Here is a 22,435-nt window from a genome sequence, read left to right as displayed (position 1 = left end):
AGCCGGCATGTCCGAGAACGAGATTCGCCAACGCCGGCAGTACAAAACAAAGATAACCGAAAAGTTTGTACCGAGGCTATTCGTCCAGGTCAAGGGTCATCCAATTGTCATTCCAGTGGTTGAGCTTCTGGGGTTTGCTCCCGTCGGTCGGAATGCAGACAATTTGGACGTCTATGCGCGAGTTTGGCTTCTAGAATTCCTCATTAATAATCTCTCGGCAAGGCTCTTACGTCTCTACAATGCACCCTCACAACGGTTAATCTTAAAAGTCAATGCGGACGAGAATGCTAAGAATGTACGTCGATCACAGAGGATAATGTCACAGCATGAAAGCCAATGATGATGAGTTGAGAGATAACTTTTCCCTTCTAAGACGACCAAGCTTGCAAATACTTCTGTTTCTCAGCAGCTTCAGTGTTGAACCGGGTAGAAGGGTAGGGCTCGGTAATATGGCGCCTCATAACGACCCACGGGAGATGATGTCGGGACATTCCGGAAAACACCCAACAAGCATTGTCCTAGCCAGATTAGCAAATGAACGGAATGTAACTTGCACGTTCACAAATAATTCTTAGCGCCCTTGCAGCCGCTAGGACACGAACTACCAGGGGTTCAGGTTGCCCGACAGGAGCTCTGAATGTCTAGGTGAAATAATAATGAACTGCTAGGAAAACATTACATAAATTATAAAAGATATAGACCATTGCATACAAAAATATCAGATAAAGTCGGATAGGAACGCCCACAAGCCAAAGCGCAACGCGTATCGAGAGTATAGCATAGCTGAAATCAGGGACTCCACACGACTGCAAGTATCAGCCGATGCCTTGTGATATTTCGTTCCAAGGGCTTCGTAGTCGATATTGTAGTATAAGTTCTTTAATGCTGTCGCGAACTGGCCATTCAAGTGGTCTAGCTCCTGTTGTCGAATGTCGCTGTACCATTCTCCGCCGTACAGAAGGGACTGCTGAGAATAGATATATTTATGCATTTTTGCCAGCTCGATAGCTGTTTTGTCGGTCAGCTTGAAAGTGGCCTGTCCAGAGGGGTGCATGTCACTATCAGCCATGTGTGCCTCAATAGGTACTATTGTAATGCCCTGCTGCAAGGAGGCTGAGGTGTCGAACACGATAGATCCGAGAGTGTAGACGCGCTGACAGTCCATACTATCATCGATACCCCTGTCTTGGTCTTCCCGTATGAAGTTGGCGGTCTTTGGAGTACTTCGCAGGCTGTTGTCGCCATTCATGCTATTTTCGTGAAGGGGTTCGAGACTGACAGCTTCACCAACACACGACGATGTTAAATCTAGTGGAATGTGACTCGACGCGGATTTCGAAAGCGTCTCTGTTGCAGACGAAGTCTCGATGAGAGATTGGGTCTCCCTAAACACTGGGGCCATCCGCACACACTCTCTTTCTTGTTCGAAGCAATATTTGCAGGGATAACCTGGCCAACACTGTACAAGTCAGTCAAAGTACTGCTCGAGCATTCTAGCAGATTTACCTTAATCTTACGGCGGCGGCATTCACTACAGGCAGTAAATTTGGTCTGCAATTATAAGTATACGCTTGATAAATAGCAGCATCTCATGTAATTATACCTTCTTAGATGATGTTTTCGTCTTTGTAGACGATCTCCTCGTCATGGTGGGCTGGAAACTGAGATATGTGCTTTGCGGCCTTCGTGTTTATATTAATCTTGATTGAGACTCCTAGTAGGGGGCCTAATGGCAAAGAGTATTTAGGCGCTCTGGATGTGACCGGGAGACAGGCAGCGCGGATAACCAGCTTTTGAAAGAGCAACAGCAGGAAGAACGTAATGAAAAGGTTGATTCAACAAGCACAGATGGGAGTCAGGGGAGATGACCGTATTATAGGAGATAAGAAAGCAATCCTAAATACTAATAGGGCAATAATCGAGGCTGTTATGAAATACAGCAGCAAATCGATTGTACTTCTTGGCGTCTCAAAGGCATGCAGCAACAGCTACAAATTAGTCAACCGCCAGCAGCTTGAGTTGTGAATTCATCAGCTTGAACGAGATGTAAGTTAAAAAAATGTCGGAATATACCAGCGCAGACAGGATCCTAAAGGGTCGGCTATATTAAACAGTAACTAAATTGTGTTTCTTTTTCCGTTTGCGGTTATAGAATTGTCAACCGACTTCTTCCTGCATATACTAAAATACAAAAATGTAGGAAATACCGTGCCACACTATACAACCATTTTGAAGAACCAGTCAGCTTCCTTCAAATGCCATAATCGTTCTCTTAAGAGAGTCAAGGATGGACCAAATGTTCTAGAAGCATAAATTTCTCCTTCCCAACTCAGGTTACCATAAAGCATAGATCTGGCCAACTCCGGTTTAATTCCGCCCAACACGTTGTCAGCGCCTTGTATGATAAAGTTAATCGCATACTTGAAAAGATTGGCATCTCCATTGCTTAGATAGCCCGATAGCATAAAAACCTGTCCGAAATTTGAAAATAGCTCGGACGAATGGGTCATGTCGGACTTAGGCCTCAACCATTCTCCAGCCAAAGTTAGGTATGTGTTGATGAGTTGTTGAATTAATTCGAGGAGTATTTTCTGTAGCTCTGATTGGCTACCATGAAAGCACACCCAGCAGACTTCGCGGGTCTCTTTGAGCAAGGAATTTAGGTCTTCCAAGAAAAATGTTGCCTGGACTTTTCGTGGGAGCACTAAGCCACAGGCCACCTCGTGAGATACACCGGCAAGTCTTCTTTTCCCATAGTTGTGGATATACTCAGTGGCCGTACAGACAGGAGCGTAATCTTTTGGCACACATAACCGTGCTAGATGTCTTCTAGTGAACTCCGTGGACTCTCTCGACGCGTGGTTTTCCTGCTCCAGAGCATATAGAGCAAGCTGCATCAAGACAGCCGTTACAGAGATTTCAGAAATCCGTACCCCCCGAATAGTGTGGTGCATGTCCTCCATTACGTGGTATGAATCCAGAAAATTGATCGTGATGGCGACAACCTGCGTCGATATTGCAAGCCGTATCCCGATACCGACGAGGAAAGTGGACGGATCGGTATTTTCAAGGAAGTTTTTGGACACTTGTCGATTGAGTATTTGAAAGGAATCCGAGTCTAGGAGCGTGCTTGGTCGCATCGATAGTCGACGATCCAAATAGTCGACTATGTCAGGTTGCAGGCCTGGGATGGCTTCGATAATGTGTCTGAGAGTCTGTCAGCAATCTGCTATTATATAGCTACTTAAAATAGGCCTACCTTATAAGCCCAGACATCTTATGCCATGGGTAGAAAAAATGGGTTTGTCTATAAGCCTAGAACGGGGAGGCCCGCGAACTTATATTCTATCTGCTACTCTTCTTCAGCGAGATGCCTCTAATGACGGGATAGAAGAAAAGAAAAAGCCCAAGTCTGGCAAAGATAGATCCAAGTGAGTTATCTCCTTCCCCATTAATATCTAGTCATTTCCCATAAAAGCTTCCCATAAAAGCTCTAAATAATGATTGGGACATAACTGTCTTCAGATAGTGGCATCTTCCTTTAGGCCAATTCAACATCGTGAAGAGGCATCTCTATGTATTTTCGATTCTATTACTGGCTTTTTACTTTAACAATAAAGGTAAACTTTAACACCCTGCCCCCTTCCTCACTCTCCTTGTTAAATTCCATGAATTCTGGCATAGTCCATTCTGTCTCCTTTCGGATCTCATTTGATATAACATCAAGAAGTGGCTTCTTTTGGTCTTTCACCTCGCCTTCAATGTCTCCAAGGCCTGCCCTTCGACGAAGGTTTCTGCCATATTGGTCTGATACAGAATATTTGATCTTCACGATATCAGGACAAGATGAGCGAAACTCTTGCAAAGAAATGTTGTAATTTCCGAGCTGAGTTGTGAAGGTGTAGCCAATTTCTTATTGGGATATGGTTATTAGTGAGTCATATTTGTTAATAGGCGTAGTCTTTTACGTACGCTCTTCTAGTGAGGAAGGAAGTACAGCGGCATCAGCGGCATTGGCGTCAACATTATAGTTATGCATTGTTGATTGGCCAAGATGTGTAGGGTAAAAGGATGGGCTGTATGATAACAATTTTGGGATAATAAAAAATTGTTCCAAAGTATGAAGCTCCTCAAGGACAACTAGAAAGGGCGATGTCTTTATCGTTTTAACATATCCCTATGTTTGCACTGACCATCTTTCTTTCTCCTCTCTTGACGGGCATCAGGTTATGTACCCTTTGACCTATTTCTTCCTGCATACAAGGTGGATAGTTAGAACCTCAATTCTTTGTATACTATGTTGCGAGCTGGAGTATATTTTCTTGATAACAGCTGGTACTCCGCAGTGCCTTGCTATACCACACAGCTATAACCAGAGGATTTCCCCTTGAGATTGCACTACTCCTTTATTAACATTCGTACCAAATCTATCAATCTGCTGTTTCGCAGCCTCCGCCTTTTACATTTGCCTTGTGCAACATGGAAATTGCGAGCCGTCGTTCGAGTAAATACCGTACCACAACTGGGACATTCCGCCTTTGGGATGGCGCCGGATTTCTCACGCTGGTGACGAAGGAGGTTACCGAAAGTGGAGAATTCACGACCGTTGCAGCCATGGTCCCATCATTGTGGCTTAGGACGAGAATCAATAACTCGTACTTGCTGTTCGGGATCTGAGGAGCCGGCGTTGGGTGTAGATTCGGATGCGGAGGACATTGTTCCTGGGTTGATACGGTTTGGTGTCAGAGTGTTGGCACTAAGCAAATTGGGTTTCAAGCTGTGGGGAGTTGGGATAATTAGTTAGCTAATTCTGACTTTAAGTTAATATAATGAGAGCGTACCTTTGGGTATGATATCGGCTTTGGGGTATAGAGGGATGCGAAGAAAAACCCCGGGTGGCGGAAATACCGGGCTGGAAGTAGCTCTGAGTGCTAAGGGAAGGTATGCTGTATCCTGATACTGATAAAATGTAGGGTTGCAGGAATGATTGCTAGTATATATCCATTAACAGCGGATGGAAAGGTTGCGACATTCGACCGTGCCAGCTGTCTACTAAAGTTAGATTTTAGCATAACTAATGTAGGATACTAATCCTCACTATGCGAATTGTGTGTCATGGTTCTTGATATGTATGATCCGAGGGCTGCGTGCACAGACCAGCTGAAGGTTGATGTCTCCTGTCGTGGCTAGGAGAGAAGCTCGAGAAAAACTATTACGAGAAGCCCTCAAAAGCTAGATGGAGGAAATGGATGAACTACCTGAAAGTCTAGAGGAAATATGAGCTTTAAATACTAGCTAACATCTTGCTAACTTGCTCAATGTCTTCTACATCTGTTCTCAGTGAAATAACAAGTCTTATAGGTTGGCATTTTTTTTTCAACTATAAAATGAAATAATCATATTCAACTATCCCTGACTAATACCTTAAATACTGGTAAGGTCCTCAACAAATATTTCCCTTCCCAGCACTGATTTCCCTCAGCAACAGCTTCAACTATTTCGTTTGAATGGAGTGTTCAACCGGGCCCTGTAGCCGATAGGGGACCGAAAAATCATGGTAATGCTGTAATTCTTATTCAGTTTAGCCTCTCAAGTAAAAGGTGTGTGCTTAACTCACTCGCCATCTCGGAAAAATCAGGGAGTTGGATTGTTGTGTTACTCAGTTCTGACGATGACTTTGCGATAGACGCGGCTTGTGGGGCCTGTTTTTCGCGCACCTCTGTTACCGGAGCAGCTCTGGAAAGCGATAGTCCTCCGTGATTGGACTGCTGTTTTTCGGAAGACAGTTTAGTATAATGCGAATGTATGTGGATCTCGCTCAGGTCCTGTGCGTCAGCGCAGGTGGCCCGTGAAGTAGCGAACCCCGGACGGTGAGCTTCATCATGTTGTGCCCGTAATGTAGGCAAATTGTCTTCATTATTTTCAAGGTCATGATTCCAATCTGTCAGGTCCGCAGAGCGGCGTGTATTGGCAAAAAGCCGATTAGACCAGTGCAAAATCATATTAAACAGGAATTGAATGCAGAGGCAAGACATAGTGGCTAGTAAGGAGAATATGATCAATGTTATCTGAAGGGTTAATTTCTACTGAAAGCAGTGGTGTGTAAATATGGCTCTCACCAGGCATATATATTAGATTTCTAGAAACTAAACTTGTCTTTCTGCTTCTACGTGAGGCTTCCCACGACGGAATAAAAAAACAAGGAAGGCTGGCAACCAAGTGAATCAGCATCCTTTCCTATTGGTACCAAGTCACTTTGGATGCGAGCAACAGACAAGGCGCAGGATACAATTTTATTCTGGCTGTAGGTAAAAGATGGAGAGGGGTTATAAGTGGGGCATAGAAGATGCTTTGACCTCGATATAGAATGGGACACCTCCATCGTATTACATTGCGCCACTATCACACCGTCAGCCACCCTCTACCAATTATAGTCCAAGGTGGTCGACCCCTGTAAATCTGCCTGCGCGCAGGCAGATTTACAGGGGTCGACCAAGTCCCCCTTCAGTACATATAATCCCAGCTTTTCAGTCATCCGTACATTCTTCCTAGGCAACTTTCCTGCCTCCTGATATTCAACATGGCATACGTGCGAGAACTACTCCAAGCTGCTACAACTATATCTAATACCGACGTACGCGAGGAAGATATGTCGTATCTACTATCTCATCGAAGTGACTTTGAAACCGCCTTGGCGAAGCTTCATGCACTGCTTGGCTCGCCTTCCAAGGGCTTTCCAGCGTCAGTAGCTTCTCCTGCGGACGAAATACTGGCTCCGCGATGTTCGTCATCTCCTGAAACAATTGAGCAACGCTTTCCCGTTTCGGGAGCCCTTCCTCGCTGCACAGCTAGGCTAGCCCTACCTAGCTCAACCAGTCAGGCTACCAATGCGGAAGGGAATGAAGCGTTACCTGGCTCGGTCAAGAAAGTACTGGATCTTTTGGACAAAAAAAAGAAAGTTATTTCTACGTTCACATACCGGCCAGGAATTTATCCCAATGTATGCTCCGATAACGCAAACGAAGACGTCCGTGTTACAATTATCCAATTCGTCTCGCAAAAACGAACTCCAACCGACTATTATCTAGCTGGGAAAGCTGCCCTATCGCTAGCGAATGAATTTCTTGACTGGCAAGGAGAAGTTGGGATTCCTGGACGACTGGATGTCTTGTCCAACGACATGAATGACAAGACAGGAGCATGCTATCGGGAATACGCTGATATCTGCCCTTCCTTCAGGGACAAGGAAAGGGCATCAGAATACATTGAGTTTGGGATAAAACTTCGCTTTTTCGCAATTCTCTGTTTGGTGCGGCTCAGGGGCCCAATAATTCGTTTTAGCTCCTCTTCTACCACTTCTGCCACTCCCTCTACCTTGTCTGATACCTCTTCTAACCCTAGTCATCCTTCTGATACCGATAATTATTCTGTTCCCGAAACCCCTTCTGGTACTAATCCTGATTGTGATCCCAATGGCTCTGGTGCCTCGTCGCTGCGACAATTTGCCGTTGTGTACCCGTTCTTCTTTCTTTGGAGGGCCTTCTATCGTTGCAAGTACGATCATCTACCGGCCCTTGCGAATGCTTTTCTTTCGTCCCCATATTGGAGGGAGTTAGTTGAGGCGAAGAACTGGGAAGAGCCTATCGAAGATGCCATACCCAAAGGGAATGGAAAACACACCCTCACTGATGCGTCCTCCGAGAGACAGAAACGCCAGAGAAATGATCAACCCGAATCCCAGCCATCTGAGGATCGTTCAGTACTGTTCTTAAACGATAGCTCAACAGCTCACCATTTTCTGCCTGCTGACCCTCAAATCTTATCGAACCGGACACAGTACGCAACAACCAGACATATCTGGCCGCTTGACTCTCCCGTGTTTGACCTGCAACAAGATACTCCAACAAGGACTGTCTGGCCGCTTGGTTCCATCGCATTTCCAGATCAGCCACCAGCAAGGAATATCTACCCAGTTGGATCCACAGCATTCTCAGACAGTCTACAAGCTATATCACCCGCAGATCTTCCTACACCATGTGGCCTTGATCTCTCAACGCCCGAGATAGCTGGTGCAGTTGAGAGCATGTTAGGGGCTTTGGGAACCGCTAGCGATAAACAGCCAAACACCGCAAATGTAATATGAAATTTCGAAAACTAATCATCTCGCATTGATGGTATCCAAACTGTGATATCATATCATTTCTTCTGAAGCGCGACGATGATAAGATCAATATTGGCTCCGTTTATTACCCTTGTATCATTATAGATATAATTGCACGGTAGTAAGGGGTCGTCATTTCCAAAGGTCGCAGTTCCTTGTAGCGGGAATATATAGAGGTGGCCGGTTGGGTTATGGAGCGTTCCCCCTTGAATAAGGTGAAGTACGTTCGACTTAACAACCTAGGCCACATGTTAGAGAAGGTAGAACAAACGTGAAGTAGGACATACTTTGAATTCTGTTTTGTTTATTTCTATCTCCAGCCTGGAAATTTGGCGAAGGATTTCTGGACCACAGTATTTCCACCCAGTGCCAGGCTTCTTCTCACCAATCTCTGCATTTCCGTCCTTTATGATATTTAGGATCGTGTCGATGATCGTTCGTGTCTCCTCGGAAGGTTCTTCGTGATTCATAGCTGTAATAGTAGACTGAGTCTGGTGGACTATGCGTTCTGATACGAATGTTTAGGAGGAATATTTTGGGCTGGGACGGCGAGGGGTTGGCGGGGCTGATTGATGGCCAGTACCTAAGTTCGGGGAATTTTCGCTTCCGAGCATGTGACTATTAATTAGGCTTAATCGGGACTAGTTGGATTTGATTAATTAGTGTTGGACTAGTGAAGCCAGAAAAGACATAATTGGAAGAATTAAAACACTGTCAAAATGGGAAGGTAATAGTCTTATATAAAACGCAGCATAGTTTTCCAATTTTCCCAGACTTTCCCCATGGGTATGCAGGCTACCATGCCATTACCTCGCACAGCCGGTAGTGATTCTTTGGTTGGTCATTGGCAGGATCTAAGCCAATATGCCTATTATGTTGTATGTCTCCTTACTCGAGAGTATGTAGACTAACGACGCAAAAAGTAGCAATCTCCTTCCTCTTTGGTAAAGTTACAGATATGAAGACAGGTAAACAGCAGTAGGCAGATAGTAGTAGGCAGTAATGGAAGGCGGTAAGAGTCGGGCCGCTCGGGCGGTGAGTAAGCAGAACACGACGAATACGCGACAAAGCAATAATTATATGAATGTCGACACTGACACCGGCAACTTATGTTATCTTCTCCCAACTTTCTTTCTGTCGTACAGCTCCAATTTTTTGTGTACGCTCTTACTCCTCATGGGATCAAAATGACTGATGAATATGATGGAATAAACTCTTCCGATGTGACATTCCTTGAATTGTTGCAAAAGTCTAAGAATTCTGCTGTCTTCAAGGTTATTGTTCGTGGAAGGATATGCGTGATGAAAGTGGTAAGTGAGCTCTGGTCATTACTGAAGCGTTACTAACTTTTTAAGTATCATGATCGAGGTCCATCTGAATGGGATCCCCCAGATTATGACATGAATCTCTTTTCTCGCGAATCCTCCGCATATCGACGCATGAAAGAAAGGGGCCTATGCAGACAAGGGGTCGTTCTCGACTTCTATGGTACGATAACACAAATACAACCGACTCTCTGGCCAAGTCTGCATATGTTTCTTCAGGACAGTCTACCTCCGAATGCCGTCCTTATTGAGTATATACCGGACCCTCAGCAAATAGACTTAACCAACTTCTCGAAAGATTATCTTGTTCAACTTCGCGATACTCTTTACAATATCCACCAAGCAGGAGTCCTTCATGGTGATCCCAAACCGAGAAATATGATAATATCTCGCAAACTGAACAGAGTGCTCTGGATTGATTTTGATTCTGCCCAGACATTCTCAGACAATCTTTCACCAAGGCAAAATGCGTGGTTTGAGGAAGAGAATGAAATGATGGAGTACTTTGTCAAAGCTTTAGTAGGCTTATTCCCCATGGTTATAGTTCTGACTAACTGTCCTACAGACTCAAGATCATGAGGAGGGTAGGCTGAACCGTGCATATTCTTATTATTATGATTAGTTATCATGTTGGACTGCTGTTAAGATCATATGGCCGATTAGGTAGATTAAAAGGATGACTAAAAATCGGAATATGCATGAAATCAAGCGATAAAGGTCTTGTTCATTCTAACTTCGTGTAAACACTACTATTTATACAACTTGGGAAGCTCAAAAAAAGTAGCCAAACTTCGGCGGTTTATCGGCCAAGAATCCATCGTTTTATATTGCCAAGTCAATATATATTGGTCGGTTGAATCGGTTGAGCAAGGCGATGAATCCTTCAGGATCAGTCGCTTGGCCGGCAACAGATCAGTTTAGGATATTGCGCTTGATCTACTAGTTGTTATAAATTCAATGGACTGGGAATGGATTGGGCATGAATTCGTTAGATTGGGATTGTGTTTGTCGACCATAAAAGAATCACTAAACATTCATTATCGTTTGGTAGTACTAACTTGGATTAATTTCTTTCTATTCCTTCATTTATTTACTTCTTCTGTACAGTCAATGATCATTCTGAGTAATTTTTATGCATGCTACTTGCCATAGACCCATCCAGCCTAATCTCAAAGGGGAGTGGCTTCATAGGTGGACTGCGGAAGCAAGTATCTGTCATGGTTCATAGCGGAAATGCCAGTTTACATCATGCGGTCGACCATGAAATGAGTATAGTCAGTTTCAGTTATTCCATCTCCTCATTCCACTTAGATCAAATGGAACTGGAATGGACTAACATGCTCTCATTTCGGCTAGAGATGAGTAAAAAGATTGTTATATAAATAAGTCTAAAAGCCCCTCTGGTCTGACAGTATATTTTTCTCTACCAGGCCTTTACTATCATTGATATATACAATCCCACAAGCAATTTTCCCCGGGGCAATCGTCTTTTCTCGTCATGGCAAACCAAGTTAGTCTCATGGCATACTTACAGCATGGATTTCACCCTATGCCAGTCATCGACCAAGGGCAGTCAAAGCAGAACACACGAAATGAGCGTTACGAAGCCAGGCATATTCAAAATGTAGGCCACTGGGCAGAATTCAATCTCGCTTCCATCCAGCAACATTTCGGCAACATTTTAGCCGCGGCACGTATTCCGGATGAGCCCATGAACCCTTCTCCTGCTCGGCCAGTTAACTCTGAAGCTGCCATTCGGGGCAAGATCGATAACTATTTGACGAACCGTGTCGTACGGGGTCTTCGCTCTGGATTTGAACACATGGATTCCACCCAACAGTTGGCCGGCCTGACAATCGTGAACTACGATGTTGGAACGATGGCTAAGACTCCAATGAATTATGTCCCCGATGTCGCGGTTTATGATCCAAATCTACCTGCGCATACGAGACCGAACCGCCTTCCCGGTGATATCAAACCGTCATTCAAATGGTCACTCGATAAACGGAGCTCGCCTGACCCAAATGATCAAATGGAGTTCAAGCAAGTCCTGTCACAGGTCAATTTCTATATGAAGCAACACCACGCGCGCTATAGCTTCATTTTGACTGATATCGAACTCGTTGCTATTCGAAGACGTGATGGAAACGGAAACTTGGAACTTTCAGCATCTATTCCATGGACTGCGAAAGGAACGGAGTCACAGCCGCGGATGACGGTTTTGGTTGGGTTATGGTATTTGTGCATGCTTGCTGCAAATGATCAGAACTGGTCTCTTCATTGAGTACCGCGCTTGTTCAGCTGTACCTCAAATAGCCACCTCGGTGGTTATGTTGGATAGAGATCTATTCTCATCCCCTTTTCTCAGGTCTGTGTCTAAGTACTTCCGGAAATCATTCGAGGACCAGGAAGTTTTAATCCAGGCGTATTACTCCTTGTTTAACCAACAAGAATAAAAAATATCATTTTATTTCCTTACATGTATTTGGTGCCGAGCCTGTCTGTCCGTAACAGTTAACTAGTTTTCCCTTTGCTGCATCTCATACGAATAAGGCAGGGGCATCCTACGAATCATAGATAGGCTGGAAAGGCTATGCTTGTCCTAAAATGATATTAGCCGAACTACAGGACTTTACCTACCGCCTTCAGGAGAAGGCTAGTGAAACGACTACCTAAGCCTTGGCTGACTCGGTAGTCCCGATCGTAGCAACTTACATACCCTTAATTTTACGCCGGCCTCGGTGGCAAAAGTACGCGTGGGCTAACGCCCTCGAGATATACGGGATAGAAGAGGGAAGGGTAAACGTAGTTCCAAATAGACCGAGCCCCAGGGCGTGATCGTCCGATTGGTACTGATCACGCAGTGGTAATGGCCCTCAATTTTTCCTGTGTAGGCAGCCTTGCCATTCTTATTCCTTGTTCATCGAAGATTATCTTGCCATGATTGACGAGGAAACGAATACCCCGTAAATTAAAATGAAACTGAGGCCTTTATGCATTGCGTGGCCAGAAAATCTCAAGGAGACAAAGGATTATATTAGACTTTCCCAAAGGCAGCGAAGATATGACTGTGACTGTCGCACGGACTCCTTGAGCTGACATTCGCGTGTTGCCTGCCAAGCCACCACCCGCATTCTAGCATCCTAGGATGCCCAAAAGCAAAGGGTCATCTTGGCTATAAGATGCCCGTTTCCCTCTATGTATCTTTATCCGATATGTCAATTTTACTCAACCTGACCCCAAATCGCTCGCGTACATCTTGTTCTAGAAATATGTCGGAGAAAATTGGTGATCAGGCCCATCTATCAGAAATGCTTGAAGAAGTTGATACGCTGCTTGTAAGAATCGCTCGCACGGTCGGCCCTGACGATTTAATGAGAATTTTAAATATACAACAGGTATAAAATCAAACTTAACTGGCCTAAGTTACCTTGCGTTAATCTCGTTAGTTCCATGATATGATATCTAGGCTTTGTGACAAAGCTCCTGATACTGCGCAAGGGATCGCGGATGCGATTCAAAAGAGACTCAGTTCTTCTCAAAAGCAGACCACCGGGGTGAATACCCATCCACCTACACGGAAACGGAGGCCAAACCCGGATGCCTCCTACCATCCGTCCAAGTCTTCTAAGACAAGAACCAACCGCTTGTTGAGGTATGAATTAATTATTAATTTGAAGTCTAAGAATTAACAAAAGTTGCTAGATCTAATAAAGAAAATGAAAACCAGGGCTGTATCGATCATAAGGAAAAATCCTCAGTGATCCCCAATACTGGCCTCTCGGCGGAAGCGACGAGTGCTACCACCGAGGCAACAGACAAAGAGCAACCATCGGAGCCCACGGACATTTCAGAGACAAAAGTCACAACATTACCACTTCCTCTATCACTCAATTGTTCCATTCCAAAAGGTGACTCTATTATGGAAGATGTGTTCGAGGTGGCCCAAACTCTTTATCGGCTGAGCCAACGCCGTGATAGTGCCCCGAATGAAATTCATAAAAGAATTTTTAAATTATTTCAAGGCAATCATGCAGAAAAATTATCAGCCTCTACAGGGAGTCAATGGTCAGACGGCTCTACATGGATGCAAGTGCTTGATATGGGGTCGGGCCAGCAAAGAAAGGTAACTATTTTCAATATGCTAGAGTATATGGGGGCATGGGAATGGTACGATGGTCAGATCAAAATTGCACAAAGCAAAGTTTTCACCAAAAAGGGTAAGCTGGTAGGTCGCCGAGGGGCAGCCACACACGTGCTAGACAGCATAGAAAAGCATGAAATGAGGACCGAAGAGAGATGGATCAGTGGAGTTGGACAAGTTACGGTGCATAACGAGGCAGTTCATATGCCTAAGAACAGCCCATCTACTATCAGTGGGATTCAAAGCTTACGGCGAAAGCAAATTTCCATGCAACTCAGCAGAGGCCAAAAGTTAACCACCCAGCTTGTCAGGGAGCTAGGGATTGGAATACTATTCCATCAGAAGATCTGGTATAATTTTATCTAGAACTCATTCTCTCTGGTCTATTAACATGGGATAGGGAGTTCACCAAAATGGATACCACAAAGTTGGACTACCTAATTCAAGACGTCAAAAGCAACACGTGTTATATGAAATTACTTCATATTCTAAGCTCGCAATTGGAACTCCTACTCTGGGAAGGCTCCCCAGATCTTGCCAGATTTTATACCGACCTACAAAAAGAGGATCTAATTGCAGAAAATGAGCTAGAAGAGCTACAAGATACCTTTTTTATGCAGCATGTAAGTACGGCTTATTAGTCAATGACATTCCACTAATCTAGTTCGTTTAGAGGAACATACTGCATAGTAAAGTGAGCACGGCAGTTGATGGATTGATTAACAGGGTTCGAAGTAATATTCTGGTCGGGTCTAAGCCTGGCTATGACGGTTTCACTGTGAGCGGAAGTGATGAGTTGTCATGCGATGTATTCCAGCGATTTCACCCAGGTAGGTGGCTAGATGCTTGGGCTATATTAGCAGCTATGCACATATCGGATAAGCCAGCAAACGTCACATACAATATGAGCATTCCTTTGGATGAGGATAAGAACAACCAGACTCAGCAGATTGAGAAACCGTTGTCACGATGGGCAAAGAAAATCGAGAAGCACCAACAAACCTTGGGTCTAGCGCCTCTAGTTCATTTTTGTCCAATAAATCATCGGAACAATCATTTTACGCTACTCGAACTCAATGAAAAGGAGAAGATTATACGCCACTACGACTCTATGGCAAAACCAGATCCCGTCAAAGGCATCAAGGAAACCCGTCTCTCAAAACTGGTCCAAGAGGAATTCGGCAGCCTAGGGTTCTCCTATCTAGAGGCAGTGAGTTATAGAGCCTTTTCCTTAATTTGTTTATAGCCAGATTGAGTAACATAACTGCAGCCTACTCCCCAACAAAGTGACAACTGGAGCTGTGGCATCCGAGTTGTCTGGAACTTCCGACAATTATCTAATGACCTTTCGATTGGATCATGGGATACAGTGTTAATCCCGGAATCTATGGCACTAGAAGTTGTGAATGGATTAATCACATGCGTTGAGGAGAACACTGTTAAGAAGTGTAGATAGATATACCTCTCTGTAGTTTCTTTTCTCAGATTAAGATTTCTTTAAGGTTGGTTTCTGTCGGTTGACTTGGTCATTGCCCTAAGCAAATATCCTATCGATTCAACTGAATGTAGGTATATGCTCGGTGGGTAAAAGTGAAGTGTCATTTCTAAACTACAATCTGCCTAGCTATTTATAGTCCTACTTGTTTACACCTATGCATTCCTGATCCCTTGGTATGTCATTTGGAATGGTAGGTCAAGTCTAGGCCAAGCAAGGTGCTATGCGGTATGTGGATTAGGTCAAGATACTCCACCTCTCTGGCCTGGTTGACAATATTGTTCCAACAATTTCAGTTTAACAAGATCTGTCGTTCTATCAGGTTATATTATTCATGTAGGAAGTCCTCGATTCATTCGAGGTTACAGGTCCTCACGGAAAACACATTTGTCTGGTATATCGGCTATTGGGAATGAATTTCACTGAGTTTCAGAACTCCTTGCCCGATGCAATATTTCCAAAACCCCTTGCCCAGAAAAGTATCCAACTTCTCTTAATATCTTTGGCTTTTATGCATGGGAATAATACCATCCATACTGGTAAGACTCCGATTAGAAGCTTTGCTGATAAAATAGACTGACTCTGACCACTAGATATATCCTCTAATAACATACTCCAAGGGCTTGAGGATAATTCTGTTCTTTCTCGAATTGAGGAAGACGAGATGAGTAGACCAAACGCTAGAAAAGTACTAAGCGACCGTGTCATCTACAATACTCGACCATTGCCTGTTTGTGCGGGCCTACCCGTTCTTGCCGACCTTGGTGAGGCTAGAGTTGGAGCACAAACCCACAGAGGCGACATCATGCCCGGTATTTATCGGGCACCAGAGGTAATCATGGGGAAAAGAGATGGGGATTGCTAGAGCTGACTGCGGTGGGAAATGTACATGATGAGACACAATGCTACCCTGTACTAGTGGTTTAGTAAAGGTTCTCTCTTGCAGCATTAGTCTATTGCTGGCCTAGAACACTCCTCATGCATCTAGTTTGATTAGGATGAGCCCTTGGCCGTACTGTGGCTGGCTCTGCGGCATAAGACTAGCCAGCCCGCGAAGTTACTTGACTCAGGGCATAGTGACTGGTTTTCGGATAAGTAACTAAAACTATGCCCGTTAATGAGCAATTATCGCAAGTACCCCCACGGTATCTACATAAAGTTGATCGCTATTCGTCTACAGTACCACTTGATACATGCATGCAATTACGCTGTACACATCGGAAGTGACTCGGTATCAAGAGAAAAGGAAGCTGGCTCACTTGGATCTAGCCTTCGCCAGCCTTGCATGATTTAAATTCGGTTGTGAAAAGTCTGACAATGAAGTAAAGTGGCAGAAAGGATACAAGAACAGCTAGGCCTCTCAATACTAGGCTCAAAATCGAACATTCTTTCTTCTAACTGAGGAATAAGATGTGTGAAAATATACAGTAGGTTCACCGCAGGCAGCTGCATAATAGCAACTTACTGACAGACTCCTAGGGACCTTATCGAAGCCATCCCAGGCCTAGGGCTTGAAATAGCCGACCTTTTGTCCTGTCGACTATCTGGGGTGGCAAGCTACCACATAAACGAACATACCTTTCAATTACTTGGTCGTCAACTATCCGCGGCCTTTCTTGAAAATACCGATCCATCCAAGTTTCTCGCCGGAGTCGGAATACGACTTACCATGTCAACGTTGGCCATCGTTCCTACGGTAAATTTCCAAAATACCTATCGTGTAATGCAGGACTTGCATCACACTATTAGGGGTACGAATATTCCCGAGTTTTCTGTTATGGGCGTTTTGGTAAAGCTGGCCGCATATGCTGTGAAGGAACCAAATCGCACATCAAAAGAGTCTCAAGAATTCATGAAAGTATGTTTAGCACGGCTAGTCATACCAGAAACATTTTTACCGGTCTGTACGGCAACTGAGCACATCTGGAATTATGGAAATAGACGACTATCTGGTGCAAGCCACGAGGTGGCCTGTGGCTTAGTACTCCCGCGGCAGGTCCAGGCAGCATTCTTTCTGCAGGACCTACATCTTTTCCTTGATGAGGTGCGCACGGTCTATTGGGTAGGCTTTCAGAGTGGTCGGTCGAGTCTACACAACATACTGTTTATCCTCATGCAAGCTTTTCCAACTCTAACAGAAGAATGGTTAAGTAGCCAGGCAGATCTTATACAGTTTGAACAGTCATGGCAACTCCATTCACTTTTCGGTATACTTCTTATGTTAGTGGGTCATTTCCAGAAAGGAAATTTAGACTCATTCGACTCTGCAATTTGTCACTTCGTGAATAATCTGAACAGTGTGTTGAACAAAATCGCAAAGGAGCTAGGCATGGCTATACCCGATGGAAAGCTTAAGTGGGAAGGGCCAATCAATGCTTGTATAGTTTTTGGTCCCTATTTGGATCAGTTAAGAGAGCAGTTGTTGTGTTTGAAACGTCAAGCCGGTTGCGTGGGTCAGTCTCCTATACTTTTGTGTTAATAATTGCAGTTGTGTATAGGATGACAAATGGAACACTGACAAATCTATATACTGTGGAAACAAGTTGGACAATATGCTAAAATTCTTGGCAGATAGTGAGCGATTGCCTTTTCATAGCTGCCTAAGCGTTTCATAAAAATATAATCTACAGCAGACTTATGTCGGGGAGTTTGAAGGCCGGTCTGGATCTACGGTCGGGGTATACAAGCCAGAAGGGACAGCGGGACAATACGACCAGACAAGAAACAATGAACTCCCAGTGTGGATCCAGTGATCATAATCGTTAAGCCAAGATCGGCAGTCCAACTGGTAACAGTCACTATACGTAGATCAGTGGCCATCCGGGTTTACAATCTGCTACGGCCATTGGTCCAATTTGTTCAGTGCCTGCGATCACCGGCGACGACCGCGCTCAGCAGCGGTATCTTGCTTGGCAACCTTTGCTCGATCATCTACGCTGCTGGAGAACGCCGAGCCAATAAGGCTCACATGTCTGAAGTATCCCGATAGAATCAAAAGAGGCAAAGGTAATCAGGTCTTTTTGAGTTCAAACACTAAAAGGGCCAAAAAGGATCATAGAAACGTGCGTTTATGATAAATGGACAGCATCGAGAGAGAAAATAAAAGGGAGAGGGGGCGGGAATGGGAGCCATAGAAGGTTATTGTTGCAGTGGAGGCAACGTTTCAGCTTCGAAAGTTCATTGATATCCGCCGGCAGCCACTAGAAGCTACAAGTTGCGACGAATTTGATCATCTTTAGGTGTTTATGAAAGTGTTTGTTGGATCGAAATCTGATTTCTGGGGAAGAGCTGGGGGATGACCAGACCTTCTTTGAGTTTCGATTCTGCATACAAATTACTAGGCAATACGAAACCTTCAAGATCCAATAGATGGCTGATAAAGCGATATTTCCCCCTAAAAATCTAGATAGTAAATGCGCCAATAAAAGCGCCCTTCTATTGTTTGATATATTTGGGCATCATGTCACTAAATTAAATGCCGAGATGATACGATGCATGCGCCCTTTGGCAGAGTATCCAGAAGCCTCTACAAAGGAACTCGATAATGCGTTTTATTATCGCTAACTGCGGAGCCTTACTTTGCTTTTTAAATGTCAGCCCAGTTGATCCTTTTTTCGTTCTGGCAAAATTTCGTCAGCAACATAATGTCTGGAGATATCACATACTCTTGACTATCTGGAAGACCGTAGTCTGCCAGCAACCACCGGATCTGTTCTGTATAGGCCAAGGTGTCGAACGGATGATATTCCAAGGATGAGATCAAAATTAGCGTCTTTCACCACAAGAAACTCTGCAGAATATGTCTTCCAGAGGCCGCAAATTTTCCAACACGCTTCGAGCTTTCCCAAAGGCTTCACGTTAGGCCGACCCCACCACGTTATATCGTCACCCTCGAATCGCTGTAGTTGTATGTTCAATTTTCTGGAGACAGTTTCGCTCATAATATTGATTTTTGTTTCAAAGTCGACTACCATGCGTCTGCGGATCCAGGAATTTTCGGGAGTACGCAGCATAACGTCATAGATAAAGTCGCATTCGGGGCCGAATGTGTCTGGTCCAGCCAAAGCTCGGTGCAGTAAGTCTGTTAACTCTTCTCGATCAATAGATCTGTCTTGGTCTTCTTGTTCCTGGCTGCGGCGAGGATGGGCATCTTTATTCTTGAACAAGACGGTTGAGAATAACATCTTCATTTGTTAGCCATTTGACCTCGTAATGCTAAACGCGGAAAGTCTATATTGACGATTCTATATGTTGGTTGATCGGCAAAATATCAACTCGAATGCAGCAAATCTAACTTACTTGTGGCTCAAAAATAATTTGATAACTCCAGCAGTTATGTGGAACTTTAATGAGCTGTGGGAGCTCCAGGTCATATCATATATAGAAAGACAAGTGAGTGTGCGTCCTCGCGTAAGTCACATGTAAGCAGCCTACTAGCTTAATTACATGCATACAGGTGCGCAGTACAAATTTAAACAGCAAGGCTGTTAAGAAGAAAAAGTAACTCTTCTCAGGACCCCCGCCGACGTCTCCGCGTTCAGTTACGTTGCCGTAGAGAATCAATATCCAGGTGCCGGAATGTTAACTGGCTTCCCTTTCGGCACACGGCGCACGAGGGCGCCTTTCAAACGGAACTTTCCTATACCTTAGGATCGACTAACCCATGTCCAACTGTTGTTTACATGGAACCTTTAACCACTTCAATTCTCAAAGTTCTCATTTGAGTATTTGCTACTACCACCAAGTTCCGTAGTTACTCTTAATACCATTCTGGTAAGTGTCTGCGAGATGTGGGTACGCACCGCATTGCACAGATGCCTTACCCAAAAAATGATGGATCAATCTGGCACTCAACCTTTGCTGTGTGCTTTGCTATTCTTACTGCTTGTTCATCCGTGAATTATTCTGACATGACGAAGGCCTTGTTATGCATCGCGTAGCCAGAAAATGATGGAGATGACCCCGGTAAGGCTCGAGAATCGGGTGCCGCGATCCCAGTTGGTTGAAGAGTCCAAGCCACCAGGGATCATGAGGCTAGTCCGAGTGAACCCTCCTACCTAGCCGCAGACATAAGGGATGGCAATGGTCTTTACCGGACGGGGATTCATGGTGGTCGGCCTGTCATCCAATGAAAGTGAGCCAAACATTTGCCCCAAACATTTGCCCCGGGGCTGTTATACTTCCTGAGTGGAAGGTTGAGTGGAAGGTTGAGTGGAAGGTTAAGTGGAAGACGCTTGGCTTGAGTTGACGCTAATTCTAGTAAGTTAACTAGTTCTAGCGCTCATCACTAGTCAGTAAGTGATGTAAATCAATGCGAACATATAGGTATGTCCTATCCGGTTTGCTCCCCATGTTTTTCTTGACCGCTTTCTTTCAGTTGACAATTTGCTCCGCTATGCCTTCCAATCGGTATCGGTATTATTCATTCGCCGTCCCAGCCTATCATAGTCGATGGCTATGCGGGAACCGCCCCACCGCTTTCCTTCCAATGGGCGAGATGACCTCGGATAAAGCTACGGGAGAATGTTACACCGTTGCCCCTCCAGCATGATTCATCGGGCAGCAATTGCTCAAATGGATTTTTTTGGCTTTAAAGTATCAGTTTTTATTATCTCAAAGCGTGAGTGAAGAATATCAGAAATAAAAGTCGTGTGCATGTTCCCTTGTCTAACCAGGTGCGTTGTCCCTACCAGAACGAACCAAAACGTCCGTCAACCGATCCCTCTGGTGTTTCTAACCCAGCACGCTCCTCAAACTCACGATCGCCAAAGAGGCTTCTCGTTCCTTGCGGTTTTTCATCTACCCAAGCTAAATATCAGTTAGCTGAGCAAATTGCGATTCTCTCCTCACAGACTTGGTCGCTACAGCCCAAAATACGCGCCCCTTGATTATGTGCTCCATCGCTTGAAATTTGAAATGTCAACCAATGTGTGTTGCTTCCATCTAAATAAATAACGGCGCATCTAACACCGGAAGCCTTTAGGTCGGAGATGCGGCTCTCAGAGGCGAAGAAGAATATATTCGAGGGCATATATTCGATGGAGTGGATTGTGAGAGGCACATTATTGGCAAGGGCACCCTTATCATGATTATTCCTCCCTCGACCAGTGAGCCGAAAACATACAGGGACGTGAAAACAGAGACCAAGATTCCAGTTCCACCGAAGCACGAGGTCAAGGTGCTAGATGCCCTAGTAATGATGACCAAGTAGGTTTCAGTTTCAGCTTTTCGAGAAACTGCATACCGGCCCTCTGCCCAACCAACAAAGTGATGGAAATATCTGCATTTGTATCCTCGGGTATGATCGTCGCGAAACAATCAGTCGTCCCTTCTCCGGCCGCTCTTTCCATCTTCCATTGCTGGCTATTTTCAATCGCCTGGTACATCAGTTCCCCGAGTTGCGGAACAAGGTCTACTGATGCTTTCGAATACGTGAACGCCGGTTCTAGAATGTATTTAGCTTCAAATTGATTGTCTGTGTTTTTCCGCTCACGTCTTCCATTGATCGATTCACTTGGTTGAGGCCCTGGCAACATGGCCGCTTGTTCGTACGTATCAAACATTGCGTTACCACTTGGTGTTTTTTCTGTTAGGATTCCTGGCTGCTGGAAACCCTCTGAGCCTGAGCGGGGACCTATAGTAATTAGCTTGATTTCCTGGTTTTGAACTGACACTCACTCTGTGTACTCTCCGGCAAATTGCATTCAACAGCAGCAAGCTTTCGTATAACAGTTCCAGAAAGCCGAGTATCAGTCTTAAAAATGCCCCCAAGTCGATCGCGGTTTTGCTGATTCATATTAGCGACGATGACTTGCCCCAAGGCAACTGCACATAAGAGAACTGCATGAGCGCCGCATTCTTTCAGCAAGCTGCGTAAATACAGCTGATATCTTTGGCGCTTCCAGCCATTCGTTTCTGTTTGTAAGATTGTAAGAGCAGCTCTAAGGCTGTTTTTCTCGCTCTTGGTAAGGTATACTCGTAAGGATAGACTCTCAGCTTTGTCAATAAGCCGTTTCAAAGCGTCTGTCGCACTGTACGGCTTTTGCAACGTGGCATATCGCTTTCTCTCCATGCTCAGAAAGTAGTAAAAAAATATAGAAGTATGATGGAAGAGTAGTGGGAAAAGTGGTGGAAGAGCGGTGGAAGAGTGGTAAAAGAGTGGTGGAAGAGTGGTAGAAAAAAAATGGTGGAAGAAATAGTGGAAAAATGAGAACAACCTGCGGCTACAGCGCATCCGACTGCCATGTCAAGGATCATTGATCACATGAGCTTCTTCTATTGGCTACTTTGTCGTGTTTGTACAGCTCGCT

General features: G+C 44.6%; 4 protein-coding genes across 4 annotated transcripts; 2 read left to right on the top strand and 2 right to left on the bottom strand.

Moving 5' to 3' along the window:
* Positions 1–718: 718 nt before the first annotated feature.
* KD926_002071 (uncharacterized protein) lies at positions 719–4,039 on the bottom strand (the record flags this gene model as incomplete). Its single annotated transcript, XM_053093869.1, has 6 exons — positions 719–1,347; positions 1,413–1,459; positions 1,507–1,531; positions 2,339–3,207; positions 3,627–3,912; positions 3,973–4,039. The coding sequence occupies 6 exons, from the start codon at positions 4,037–4,039 to the stop codon at positions 719–721; spliced, it is 1,923 nt and encodes a 640-aa protein (XP_052951289.1).
* Positions 4,040–6,580: 2,541 nt separating this feature from the next.
* KD926_002070 (uncharacterized protein) lies at positions 6,581–8,143 on the top strand (the record flags this gene model as incomplete). Its single annotated transcript, XM_053093868.1, has 1 exon — positions 6,581–8,143. One exon carries the CDS (start codon positions 6,581–6,583, stop codon positions 8,141–8,143), a length of 1,563 nt encoding a protein of 520 aa, XP_052951288.1.
* A 1,127-nt stretch (positions 8,144–9,270) lies between these two features.
* On the top strand, positions 9,271–15,086 carry KD926_002069 (uncharacterized protein; the record flags this gene model as incomplete). The annotated part of the gene is made up of 9 exons (XM_053093867.1): positions 9,271–9,471; positions 9,517–10,005; positions 10,052–10,070; positions 11,043–11,721; positions 12,956–13,141; positions 13,192–13,980; positions 14,031–14,253; positions 14,304–14,840; positions 14,901–15,086. 9 exons carry the CDS (start codon positions 9,271–9,273, stop codon positions 15,084–15,086), a joined length of 3,309 nt encoding a protein of 1,102 aa, XP_052951287.1.
* Positions 15,087–20,811: 5,725 nt separating this feature from the next.
* KD926_002068 (uncharacterized protein) lies at positions 20,812–22,197 on the bottom strand (the record flags this gene model as incomplete). Its single annotated transcript, XM_053093866.1, has 3 exons — positions 20,812–20,933; positions 21,370–21,759; positions 21,804–22,197. 3 exons carry the CDS (start codon positions 22,195–22,197, stop codon positions 20,812–20,814), a joined length of 906 nt encoding a protein of 301 aa, XP_052951286.1.
* Between the last annotated feature and the right edge of the window lie 238 nt (positions 22,198–22,435).

This window comes from Aspergillus affinis, assembly GCF_023601865.1.
Source record: "Aspergillus affinis strain CMG 70 chromosome Unknown NODE_142_length_87120_cov_88_788277, whole genome shotgun sequence".
Classification (NCBI taxonomy): domain Eukaryota; kingdom Fungi; phylum Ascomycota; class Eurotiomycetes; order Eurotiales; family Aspergillaceae; genus Aspergillus; species Aspergillus affinis.
Note: the sequence above shows the minus strand (reverse complement) of the source record. Positions and strands in the feature narration are given on the sequence as shown.